Source organism: Sus scrofa, chromosome 1, assembly GCF_054392235.1.
Source record: "Sus scrofa isolate SSC_HxYL_T2T_F1_AM1 chromosome 1, Sscrofa_HxYL_maternal_Yorkshire_Landrace_v2.0, whole genome shotgun sequence".
Lineage (NCBI taxonomy): Eukaryota > Metazoa > Chordata > Mammalia > Artiodactyla > Suidae > Sus > Sus scrofa.
In genome coordinates, this window is record NC_139383.1 from 227,323,349 (window position 1) to 227,335,785 (window position 12,437).

The following is a 12,437-nucleotide window of genomic DNA, read 5'->3' on the forward strand; positions in this document are numbered from 1 at the left end:
CAGATTTTATTCATTAAATATGTACTACAGTACATCTTGATCTATGGCTTGTTGAATCTGTGGACTCTGAAACGTGGACACAGAGGGCTGCCTGACTGTAAAGTTACACGAGAATATTCGACGACAGGGAGGTTCAGTGTGCACAACCCCTATGTTGTTCAAGGGTCAACTGTACTGTACTAGGAAAGTGACTGATGGCATACATATTAAGACCATTTTATTGATGGAAAAACTGCTGAACCTAGGTAAGAACAAGAGCAAAAAATGATGTTCTTGCCAAGGACTGTTCTCATCCCTTCGCCAAAGCTTGGTAAGCAGTGGTGCCATCGGGGTGGGGTGAGCTGATAGTGAAAAACCAGCAGCTTTGCTGTTAAAGGTAAGTTGCCTTGATGTGGAGCAGAGTGCAATATCTACAACACTGATGATAACAGTAGCAAATTCTTAGAAAACGAAAATCAGAAAGTACTGCTAGCCAGAGTTTGCACATCAACTTTGAGGAAGCAGCACATCCCTCAGCCAGCCAGAAATTTAACAGGGAAATCCTAGAATTTACAGTCAAAAGAGGGAATAGGGAAGCTTACCACACATCCTTGGAGGCAGAACTTATAAAACAGGAAAAATCCTGAAGGGGGAGTTCCAGTTGTGACCCAGTAAAACAAACCCAACTCGTACCCATGAGGATGAGGGTTTGATCCCTGGCCTCACTCAGTGGGTTGATGATCCAGGGCTGCTGTGAACTGTGGTGTAGGTTAGCAGCTATACTCCAATTCAACCCCTAGCCTGGGAACTTCCATATGTCACCAGTATGGTGCTAAAAACAAACAAACAAACAAACAAACCCTGAAGGACCCAAGCCCTCCAATCATCCTTGTCTATGAGGGAGGCAGTATAAAAATGCACAGATAAGACCATGGAAAGGCCACGCTCCCGACACATCCTGGCTTACTAGGCTGTTCTCGAGGAAGTTCCAGAAGGGCCTAGCAGGAAGTAAAAAGCCGGGACAGACAAAAAAATCCTGAACTCTGCCAATACACCCTAACTCACATATTAACCCACAACTTTATTGGCTCAAGATGTTTGAACATGTAAACACTCACTATGCAGATATAGAGGCAACTCCTAGAAAGCCAAGGTAAAAATAAAAATAAGAAAAAATAAGCAGAGATATTAGTCAGTGGCTGTATGTTGCAGGGGAGGTTAAGTTTTGCAGATTAAGGCCAGGCAACTTACTAAAAAATAATAAAATAAAAAGTCAGCAACAATGATCCTTAGAAAACAGACTCTAGAGTTGTTATAATAAATTATCCCAAATGCCCAATTATCAACAAAAAAATTAAAAGATAAACAGTGACCCAGACTGAAAGAAAAAGATACCATCTGTGAGAGGGCCCAGAACAGCAGGCAAATAATTCACACGTCAGTCAAAATAAACATATTAAAGAAACAAAGGGGTTTGTGGGTTAAGGATCTGGTGTTGCCATGAGCTGTAGTGTAGGTCACAGATACAGCTCAGATCTGGCGTTGCTGTGGCTCTGGCATAGGCTTAGTTCCAATTGGACCCCTAGCCTGGGAACCTCCAAAAAAAATTGAAATTAAAATAAATAAAAACTGAACTAACTGAAAACAAAATTAGAACTTATCAAAGTGACAGGGGACAGGAAGTGAAAAGGCAAAACACAGAATTTTTAAGTCAGGAGAAACATTTTTTATGATCTACAATGAGAAATACATGTTGTTATACATTTGTCCAAACCCAGTGAACACAGATACCAAGCGTGAACTCTTAGGTTAACTATGAAGTTTGAGTAATTATGATGTCAATATAGGTTCATCCTTGGTTTAAAAAACAAAAAAGTACCACTGATGATTGATGTTGATAACAGGGGAAACTATGCATGTATGAGGAGGAAAGTATATGGGAAATCTATGTACCTTTCTCTCAATTTTTACTGTAAACCTGAAACTGCTTTAAAGAAAAAAAGGAAAAAAATAATGGAGTACAGCCAATACAGTGCTTAGAAGAAAACTTAGAGCTTAAAATGCCTAAATTAAAAAAGGTAATGCCTATAATTAATAATCACAGCTCTCAACCTAGCAAAAGTAAAGCAAACTAAACCCAGAACAAAGTGAAGAACACAATTTTTTTTAAAAATCAATGCAGAAATCAAAAACAAAAATGAAAAACAGAAAATAGACTAAAATCAAAAGCTGGTTGTCTGTAAAGATCTACATGATTGATAAAATTTTAGCTAGACAGATGAGACAAGTCCATTAAGATTCCATATCAATTTTAGAATGGATTTTCTTATTTCTACAAAACACACTGGTGGAACAGTATTGAATCTGTAGACTGCTTTAAAAACTACAATGTGACACTTGCATGATAAAACAGTCACGTTGATCAAGAGACCAGAATAGAAAAATACACAATTAAATCCTTATATTTATGGTGGATTTTTTTTTTTTTTTTTGGTCTTTTTAGGGCCACAGCTAGGGGTCCAACTGGAGCTGTTGCACCGGCCTACGCCACAGCTACAGCAACTGCCAGATCTCAGCCATGTCTACGACCTACACCACAGCCTGCAGCAATGGAGGATCCTTAACCCACTTAGAGAGGCCAGGGATTGAACCCATATCCTCATAGATACTAGTCAGGTTCTTAATCCACTGCACCACAACAGGAACTCTGGTCAATTGATTTTTGAAAAGATGCCAATGCAATTCAATAGGGGAAAAGAGTCTTTTCAACAAGCAAAGGTAAAACAACTGGATGTATATGTAAAAAAGACTCAACTTAGATCTTCACCTCAAATCACACAAAAAAAAATCAAACTAAAACATGACAGATCTTTATAGAAGAGTTCAAATGATATAATTTATAAAAGAATATAAAGAATATGTTTGTGGTTTTGGACTGGCCAAAGGTTTCTTAGATAAGACACAAAAAGCATGATTCATAAAAGAAAGAAATGATAAGCTAGACCTCACCAAAATTAAACTTCTGCTCTTCAAAAGGTGCCATTAAGAAACTGAAAAGACAAATCACAGATTGTGATAAAGTATGTGCAAGTCATATATCTGATAAAGAACAGGTATCTAGACTATACAAAGAACTCTTACAAATCATTAAAATGCACACTCCAACATAAAAAAAAGGGGGCAAAGAATTTGAATAGACATTTTACCAAAGAAGGTATACAAATAGCTAACAAGTACATGTAAAGATGCTAACCATTTTTAGTCTTTAGAAAAATACAAGTTAAAGCCACAAACACAGTAAATGGCTATAATAAAAAGAATAACAATCCCACGTGTTAACAAGCATGTGGATAAATAGATACCTTCAAACACTGCTGGTGGAGATGCAAAATGCTACTACCTTGGAACATTTTGGCAGTTTCCTAAAAAGCTAAACACAAATATACTATATGACCTAGTAGTTCCATTCTTAAGTAGCTCCCCAAGAGAAATGATAATATATATTTACAAAAAAATATACATAGATGTTTATAGTAGCATTATTCATACATAATGGTCCCAAATTAGAAACAAACCAAATATCCATCAACTGATCAATGAACTAAAAATATAGTCTATCCATTAAATGCAATAACAGCAGTAAAAAGGAGTACTACAAAGTGTTATGCTAAATCAAAGTCAGACACAAAAGACCACATATTATTATGATTACATTTATATGAAACTTACAGAAAAGCCAAATCTGAAGGGACAAAAAAGCATAACAATGATTTCCTGGGGTTGGAGTGAAAGCAGAGGCTGACTGCAAATGTGCATATAGTTTTGAGGTTGTTATCAATCTTCTAAAACTAGATTGTGATGATGGTTGCAAAACTATAAATTTACTAAAAATCATTTTATTGTAATAATGTATTTCATACACCTCAGTAAAACTATATGAAAATTAAACCTCAGCAAATTTTAATGTATTATCTACAGTAATATCCAAATTTTCATATGTAAATTTAGGTGTGTCATATGACGTATCATTGAAATGATGACTAAAACAAGGCAAATTCCTTGGGGAGATAGGTTTGTGATAGCAACTCAAAGCAAAGAAATTATAATGAACTCAGAAGAGAAAGCAAGATACCTTGATTTCAACCAAATGATGGTTGCTGCTCAATTTTTAAAAATTAAGTAATGTCTTACTCTGTGGCAAGTCTGAATTCTAGAATATTTTAAAATGTTTATATTGTAAATGTACTTATTTTAATTTGATAAAATGCATAAGGTGGCTTCATTTGGCAGTAAATGGAATGCCTCAATGCAGTATTTTCTATACTATCATTTTAGGTGACATATAAAGCATTGTATTAAATATTTAATCATATACAAGAAAATAATTTTTTGCAAGTTTTTTCAACACTTCTGATTTAGGTTAGAAGAAAATCTGTATGAGGTGCTAGTTTACTTCTAAACCTCTCATGTAATCTGTAAACTGCCCCCCCCTTTTGGTCTTTTTTGCCTTTTCTAGGGCCTCTCCTGTGGCATATGGAGGTTCCCAGGCTAGGGGTCTAATCGGAGCTGTAGCCTCTGGCCTACGCCAGAGCCACAGCAACAGGGGATCCCAGCTGCGTCTGAGACCTACACCACAGCTCACGGCAACACCTGATCCTTAACCCGCTGAGCAAGGGCAGGGATCGAACTTGCAACCTCATGGTTCCTAGTCGGATTCGTTAACCACTGCGCCACAAAGGGAACTCCTAAACTGCCCTTTTAAAAAAAAGGGTAAGAGCCTTTGGCAGGAAACTAGATTTTCATAACATTCTTTTCATTACTGTATGAGGGTTAACCTCAAACAGTAACCCTTTATTCATTCAAGTGATGCTAGCTTTCTATTTGTGGTAAAGATATAAATCATTTTTTGTTTTTTAATTTTCAGGCTGCCCCATGGCAAGTGGAGTTCCCAAGGCTAGGGTTCAGATCTTAGCCACCTCAAGCAACACCAGATCCTTTTAGTCCATCATGCCAGGCCAGGGACTGAACCTGCATCCTGGCACTGCAGAGACAACGCCAATTCCATTGTGCCACGGCAGGAATTCTTAAAAATTTATTTTGAAACAGAATTTCAAGTCTAAAAGGCTGGACAGGTACTATAGGGACAGGACAAAAATTTATGAGTGAGGCATTTTAAGAACCTAAATTCAGGAAACTTTGTTTTCCATGATAGAAAAGCACACAGTCAGAAAAACACTCAGAAGGAATGTTAACATGTAAAATGGATCATGTTAATGACTCAGAAGCACCTGAAGATGAGTAAAATGTCTTTACTTAAATGTTTTTATACTGCTTCTTTGGTGTGTGTAACTTTCTTTTTCCAAAGATCACATCAATATAAACATAGTGGGAAGCAGGAATTCAACTGTCTGTAATACTGTGCAGTAGTTTAAGTATTGATAAACTGTAGATTATCTAATAATTATAAATGGACCCTCTAACATGTAGCACTTTTTCCCCCAGCTTTGAGATATGACTGAAATATAACATTGTGGAAGTTTAAGATGTACATGTCAGTTTGATATACTTATACATTGCAAAATGATTACCACCATAGTTTTAGCTAACAGCTGTATCATGTCACATAATTACCATCTTTTTTTTTTTTTTTTTTTTTTTTTGTCTTTTTGCCTTTTCTAGGGCCACTCCTGTGGCATATGGAGATTCCCAGGCTAGGGGTCTAATCGGAGCTATAGCCGCCGGCCTACACCAGAGCCACAGCAACACGGGATCCGAGCCACGTCTGCGACCTATACCACAGCTCATGGCAACGCTGGATCCTTAACCCACTGAGCAAGGCCAGGGATTGAACCCGCAACCTCATGGTTCCTAGTCGGATTCATTAACCACTGCACCACGACGGTAACTCCAATTACCATCTTTTTAATAGCAAAAATACTGAAGATCCACTCTCATCTCAATAACTTTCAAGTGTATAATTCAGTATTACCAACTACACTCATTCATCTTACAACTAGAAGTTTATACTCTTTGACCAACATCTCCCCTTTTCCACCACCCATTCCCAGGCAGGCCTCTCGTATCCACCATCCTAGTCTGTTTCAATGCATTCATCTTGCTTAGGTTCCATATGTGTTAGTGATTGCATATGTTATTTGTCTCTGTCTGACCTATTTCACTTGGCATAATGCCCTCAAGACCCATTCATGTTGCTGAAAATGGTAAAACGTCCTTCTTTCTCATGGCTGAATAATATTCCATTGTGTTTATGTACCACATCTTTATCCATTCATCCACTGACAGATATTTAGGTTACTTCCTTATCTTGGCTATTGTGAATAACATGTGCTAATTTTCTAACATAATTTAGACTGTGTAATGAAAAAGTATTTACTTAATCTTCACTTATATAATCCTAAAATAAGTTTTCTGATTTGGGGTTTTTATTTATTTATTTATTTATATGCCCACACTCACAACATGTGAAAGTTCCAGGGCCAGTGAACAAATATGCGCCAAAACAGCAACCCAGGCAACAGCAGTGACAACACCAGATCCTTAACTGGCTAAGCTACCAGGGAATTCCACAAGTTTTCAGATTTTAAGTTGTAAACTATACTCCAACTTTTTTAAGTCACAGGTCAACATTTTAAAACCTTCTATGGAGTTCCTCCTGTGGTTCAGCAGGTTAAAGACATAATGTTGTCTCTGTGAGGATGAGGGTTCAATCCCAGGCCTCACTCACTGAGTTAAGGATCTGGCATTGCTGCAAGCTGTGGCAATGATCACAGATGCAGCTTGGATCCAGTGTTGCCAAGGCTGTGGTACTGGCCCCAGCTGCAGCTTGGATTCAACCCCTGGCCCAGGAACTTCCCTATGTTGCAGGTGTAGCATAAAAAGAAAAAAAAAAAAAAATCTTCCAGTTATTAAAACTAGAAAAAAATTCTGTGCCATGCATAAGACAGATATTCTAAATTCATTATTTTTAAGACACACATTAAGCATCTGCTTTGTGCAAAGTATTAAGGATAATACAAAATAAGATTACTTCTAAATTAACACAATACTATAAGTTGTATTACAATTAAACATAATAAATAGGAGTTTCCGCTGTGGCACAGTGGGTTAAAACCCTGACTGCAGGGGCTTGGGTCTCTGTGGAGCCACAAATTCAATCCCCAGCCTGGCACAGCAGGTTAAAGGATCCAGCATTGCCTTAGATGCAGCCTAAGTCACAGCTGCAGCTCAGATCCAATCCCTGGCCCAGGAACTTCCATATACTGGGCGGTATGGCCATAAAAATAAATAAATAAATATAACCACTTCTGCCCTCCAGAAACTTACAATTTAGTCAAAGTATGTTTACAAAACTACAATACAAATAGTAGTTCATCAAAGAAAAAGAACACTTCTAGTTACTGTAAATAATAATGACTCTGAGAAGAGGATTTCAATGGTTGCTAAAATTTGGATAATATTCTGATAGGCAGAAATGGAGCAAAAGAACATTCCAAGAAAGGAATGTCTCATATCAACCTAAGGAGTTTGAACTTCATTCTTTAACCAACAATGAACTTCCAAACAATGAATTTATAAAGAAGGCTCTCTCAAAGCATTAACAGAATAATTAAAAGAGTGAGAAATAGAAGAGTTGGAAAAATACAGATACAAATTACCTTCCTGAGGTCACACTTGATTCTCTGAACATCTATCTTATTGTTTTCCATTATTAGTGTACAGTGACAAGAGCATAAGTTTGTACTCAGTGTTACTCAATTTATTTAAGAAGCCCAGTAATTAGTCTATTACAGCTTTTTACTAGCATTGGTAACTCACAAAATTTTCACTTCTATTAATGCACTAACTAACATCTTTGGATAGAATTTTCTTTCATGTAATATGCCCCTTAATCCCTTTCACATATTGCCTACTGATACTATCTTTTGCAGAAGGTGTTCAAAAATACTTCTGAGGGTAATTTATATATCTGAAGTAATCAATGACCTGAAAATTGACATAAGACTAACTTAGAATTATAGCATTCTAAGGTATCATTTTGTGCTTCACATACGCAGACTTTTGTATTCACAGTTAAGCCATATATTAGAGGAATAATTTTAGTGTCTCTGCTACAGTACAAAACACAATTCATCTTACACAACACTCATGTCAATCATAAATCATAATGTGCTTTAAACAGCAGCTTCATCCTCAAAGCTGAAACTAGTCCTTTTACAGTACCCTTGGCAGAAATATATCATCAACTGCTCCATCAAGTAAGTCACATCTCTACCACATCAACCTAACACATACATACCAAATCTTTTTTTGAGTCCCCTTTTGGGGGTTCCAAAATATATGCATGATTCCTGTTGTATGCTCAAGTAGTTTTTAAAGCTCTTAAGTAGAATCACAAAGTAGAGAAAGCAAATTTACATCAACATGTTACAACAAAAACAGGTCACACCCTCACACTAAATATTAAATCAAAAAGCAAAATGAGTATCTATAGAATTCTTACATTCAAAAACACACCTAAATAACACTATATTACATTTCTCAAATTCGGAGTCAGGAAAGAATTTTGAAGAGGTATGACTCTCTAATACTGGGATTCCAAATAGCTCCTTAGGGTATACAATGGTAGCTATAAGAGGTATATAAAAGCTCACTAGAAGACCCATGAAATACACACATGTTATCCTTAGAGATTTTATTTTAATGTTTCCATTGGTCTCCTATCTAATCAACATTTTCCAGATAGCAATACTCTTAGAAATGAAAATTATATTTTAAAAAAAAAGCTTAGCCTATTAAAAGTATGTTCGTCCCACAAGGCTAGTTTTCTTTTTAAGAATGGATTCCTCCTGAGTGAGTTTTACTAAGAGAGCCCTAACAAAACTTCAAGTAAACAAATTATGTTATATCCTCTCATCTCTTTGAACATGTTTGTCTCCAAATGCCCTCAAGCTGCTTTTAAGAGCTCAAACTCCATAAAACCCTTCTTCAGATCTTCAAAATTCACTTTATTCTATAAAATTTCTTGCATATACAATGTCTCCAAAATCAAAGCTTTCATGTCCTTATCCAAACATTTTATGTCAATTCACTCTAAATTATATAGGAATTAACTGATAGCTACTCATTTTAGCTACAGGTGTTTTCACTTTTAAAAAAAGTTCATTGACCTAAATTTCTTTTGACTTCAGTAAGTTTAGCAATTAAAAAAATCAAAATAAAAACTGGGGTCTGGAACCTTTTCCTCTATTCACCCAATTATAGACCTTATCTGGCTCAATACTTGATTTTCAAAGTGACAATGATGCCAGGGATCAAAGTTAAGCATGCATACTTCCAGTACAGTGGAACCTTCTCCTCTCTAAGGTATTCCCGCATTTCACTTCACCTATTTCTGAACCCACAGATTGCATACAACCTAACTTTTTGCACACTGGATCATAATGGTAGTGGCCCCAGCACGTTTGCAGAAAATTGCTATCTGTGTAGAAGGTGGGAGTTCTAAGGAAAGGAGTATGAGTAGTTTTACATGCCAGGACTGCCTTACATTTATTTAGTATCTAAGTTCAAAAGCAAAAAAACCCCCTGATATTCTTAATAGTCACAAAATTTCCCTAGGAAAGTCAAGGTGTATTTTTGTTTCTTTTGCAGAGAAATAAAGTAGTCTACAGGCTTCTGGTCAATTCTTCCCTCAAGAATATTAAGTTTAGTTCTACCTAAAATTAAGTTAGATCTGCCCTCTACAAAGATAAGGAAAGTTAAATTTTAGGCTTTACAAACAATTTGTTTGAGTGAAATTATGTACTAAATTCAGAAGGCAACTTATGAGTCAAGTTGCATTTTTTTCTGTATAAGGTTTAGAGATAATAGTTAAGTCACAAAAAAAATTATTCAATTAGCATACATGATATAAATGAATTAGTACCACATTTAAGAACCCAATGAGGAGTTCCCACCATGGCTCAGCGGTTAAGCAACCCAACTGGTATCCTTGAGGACGCGGGTTCCATCTCTGGCTTTGCTCAGTGGGTTAAGGATCTGGCGTTGCTGACAGCTGTGGTGTAGGTCGCAGACGGTTTGGAGCCCACTGGCTGTGGCATAGGCTAGCGGCTTCAGCTCCGACTGGACCCCTAGCCTGCGAACCTCCACATGCCCCAAGTGCGGCCCTAAAAAGACAAAAAAAAAAGCCCAACGATATACAATACACATTCAAAAATGCAATCAGGCACCAGATGGAACAGTCACAATGCTGTTTTTATAACAGCCTATTTTGTTTAGATATATATTTAAAAGTTAAATCAACCAAAACTTAATGGCCAATAGTTTGATTTAAAGTCTAACTATGACAGTCATATAAAAGAGATACCAGAAATATCTAAATCTCATCACTTTTGCCAGGGCTGTGTGTGAGGACAGTCAAAGGCCTTACAGGCATTCAGTCAGATACAGAGATTTCACAGTTTCAACTAATTTAAGGAAAGCCACTATTTCACATGGATCTAATGAAAGCTAAGGTCAGAACCTATTTCTACATGGTCAAATTAGGTTGGAAAGAGAAAAACTTCACTCTGACATAGATTAGTAATGCCTTATTTGGGGGTTAAAAAAAGAACATTTTTATATTTTATTCTATTGCATTTATATACAGACCTATAACAGCATTAGAGGAAAATAAGGAGTGTCCTATCTACTGCTAATCCCTGAAGTTATTCTTTCATCTACTCGGTAATCAGACACGAAAAATAAAAAAACAGGATTCAGAGAGCAAAAACAGAACTCCGGCTCACGCTCTTCTCAAATCTTATTACTTCCAGGTGTTGATACTAGGAGAAGAGCGGACAGATTTGAGTTATACTTCCGCTGCTACTAACACCCTCTTATTAACCCCTCTACAATTCTCTACAGAAGAGTCCAAGAGCAGCAAAGAACTAGCCTGAAAGTAAAGAGATGTTAGGGTGAAGAGAAGAGTTGGATTATTAGACCTTTAGTAAAAAAAATAATAACAACAACAACTCTGGCTGTAGTTGCTAGAAGTAAGTTATCACAGCCTGTAAAGTCTGGCATTGGGTGAACCCTAACTCCAAAACAATGGCCTTTAAAGCAAGAAGGGCTAGGAACACAACAACGGACAGGTTCCCAATTGTGGAAAGTTTAAACAAATTTGCTCCTTGGCGAATGGGGGAAGAAGAGGAGGGAAAGTCTGGGCTCCGCCGAGGGAGCGCGTGAGGTCCGCACTGTGAGCGGCCGTCGGTACAACGTAGGGAGGCGCAGGGATTTGGGGCAGCAGCGATTGCATCCACCCGGGAACCCTGACTGGAGGACGTGTCCGGACTCCTGGGTCCGAGAGGCCGAGTAGGTGGAACGAGGACACAGACGGGGAAGAGGAGTGGGTCCGGCGCGTAGAGGCAGGGGTCCCATACTCTGGGTGGAAGTACGGTGCGGGGTAGCCGAGGAGGGAGCGGAAAGAAGCAGCGGGCGGCTCTACTTACTCGGCTGTACCAGATGCTGAGGCGAGCTGGGGCCAGCACGGCGAAGAAAGTCCTCTGAGGGTCGGACTGAACATGGAAAGGCGCCTCGGCCGGGCTACCCAGAGGGCAGAGCAGCCGCTTGGGCCAGCCGCTCAGGAAATACATGGTCCGCGAAGAGCCGCCGAAGCCGCCGCGGCGCCCGGCCCCGTCCGTCACACTCAGCGGCCCGGGGCCGGACGCTCGTCTCCCACACCGGCACCGGCCGAGTCGGCGGCGGCGGCGGCGGCAGCAGCAGCAGCTCGGGGCATCTGCCCGCTGGCCAGGCCGGGCCGGGCCGACGCGACAAGAAGAGACGAAAGCACACCCGCGCAGACGGGGCCCAGTGTGGGGGAGGGAGGGGGAAGGAGAGTCGGGACGGAGAGGGGGCGGGAGGACCTCGAAAGCCCGCCCCGGGCCCGGCCCCGCCCCTTCCTCAGGCCGCACTGGCGTCACCACGCCGCGCCGCCCGGGTCTGACACTGGAGGGCTGCTGTGCGCAAGCGTACTAGGGACTTCGTTCCCCCCGCCCCAACCCCGCCCCGCCCCGCTCCGCTCCGTTTTCTGAAACTCCGCCCTAGTCTTCAACACTCCTGCGCTTCTGCCGGGCTTGTGGCCCGCACCTCCCAATTGCAATGTAGAGCTTAGAGTCAGGGTCGGAAGGCGGGACAACAGCTTGAAACTGAGGCAGGTAAGCCGAGCCAGAGAGACCCAGTTACGTAGCGACGCCACCAATAGAACCCGTCCCTCGCCTGGCCAAATTTGACTTCTCTCTCGGATTGGCTAGGCCTCTGGGGGCGGTCCCGCAGCTTCGGGGCAAGGGCCGGGGGGCGGGGGTGTGCAGGGGAGAGCGAGTCACGTGACGTTCCCTGCTCTAGTTCCAGCTGTGGCATTTAGGCCTTGGCCTCAGTCCTGGGCTCTCTGGTCCTTACCTCAT

The 12,437-nt window shown here is 39.8% G+C and overlaps 1 protein-coding gene across 2 annotated transcripts in view; it reads right to left on the reverse strand.

Annotated features, from left to right (window-relative positions):
• RIC1 (RIC1 homolog, RAB6A GEF complex partner 1) overlaps positions 1-11,911 on the reverse strand; it is a 113,007-nt gene extending 101,096 nt beyond the window's left edge. For both annotated transcript variants that reach the window (XM_013993583.3, XM_001924914.7), the window contains exon 1: positions 11,487-11,911. In XM_013993583.3, coding sequence (XP_013849037.1) covers positions 11,487-11,630 — 144 coding nt within the window. In that variant the 5' untranslated portion in view covers positions 11,631-11,911. The remainder of the gene's footprint in view (positions 1-11,486) is intronic.
• Positions 11,912-12,437: the final 526 nt, after the last annotated feature.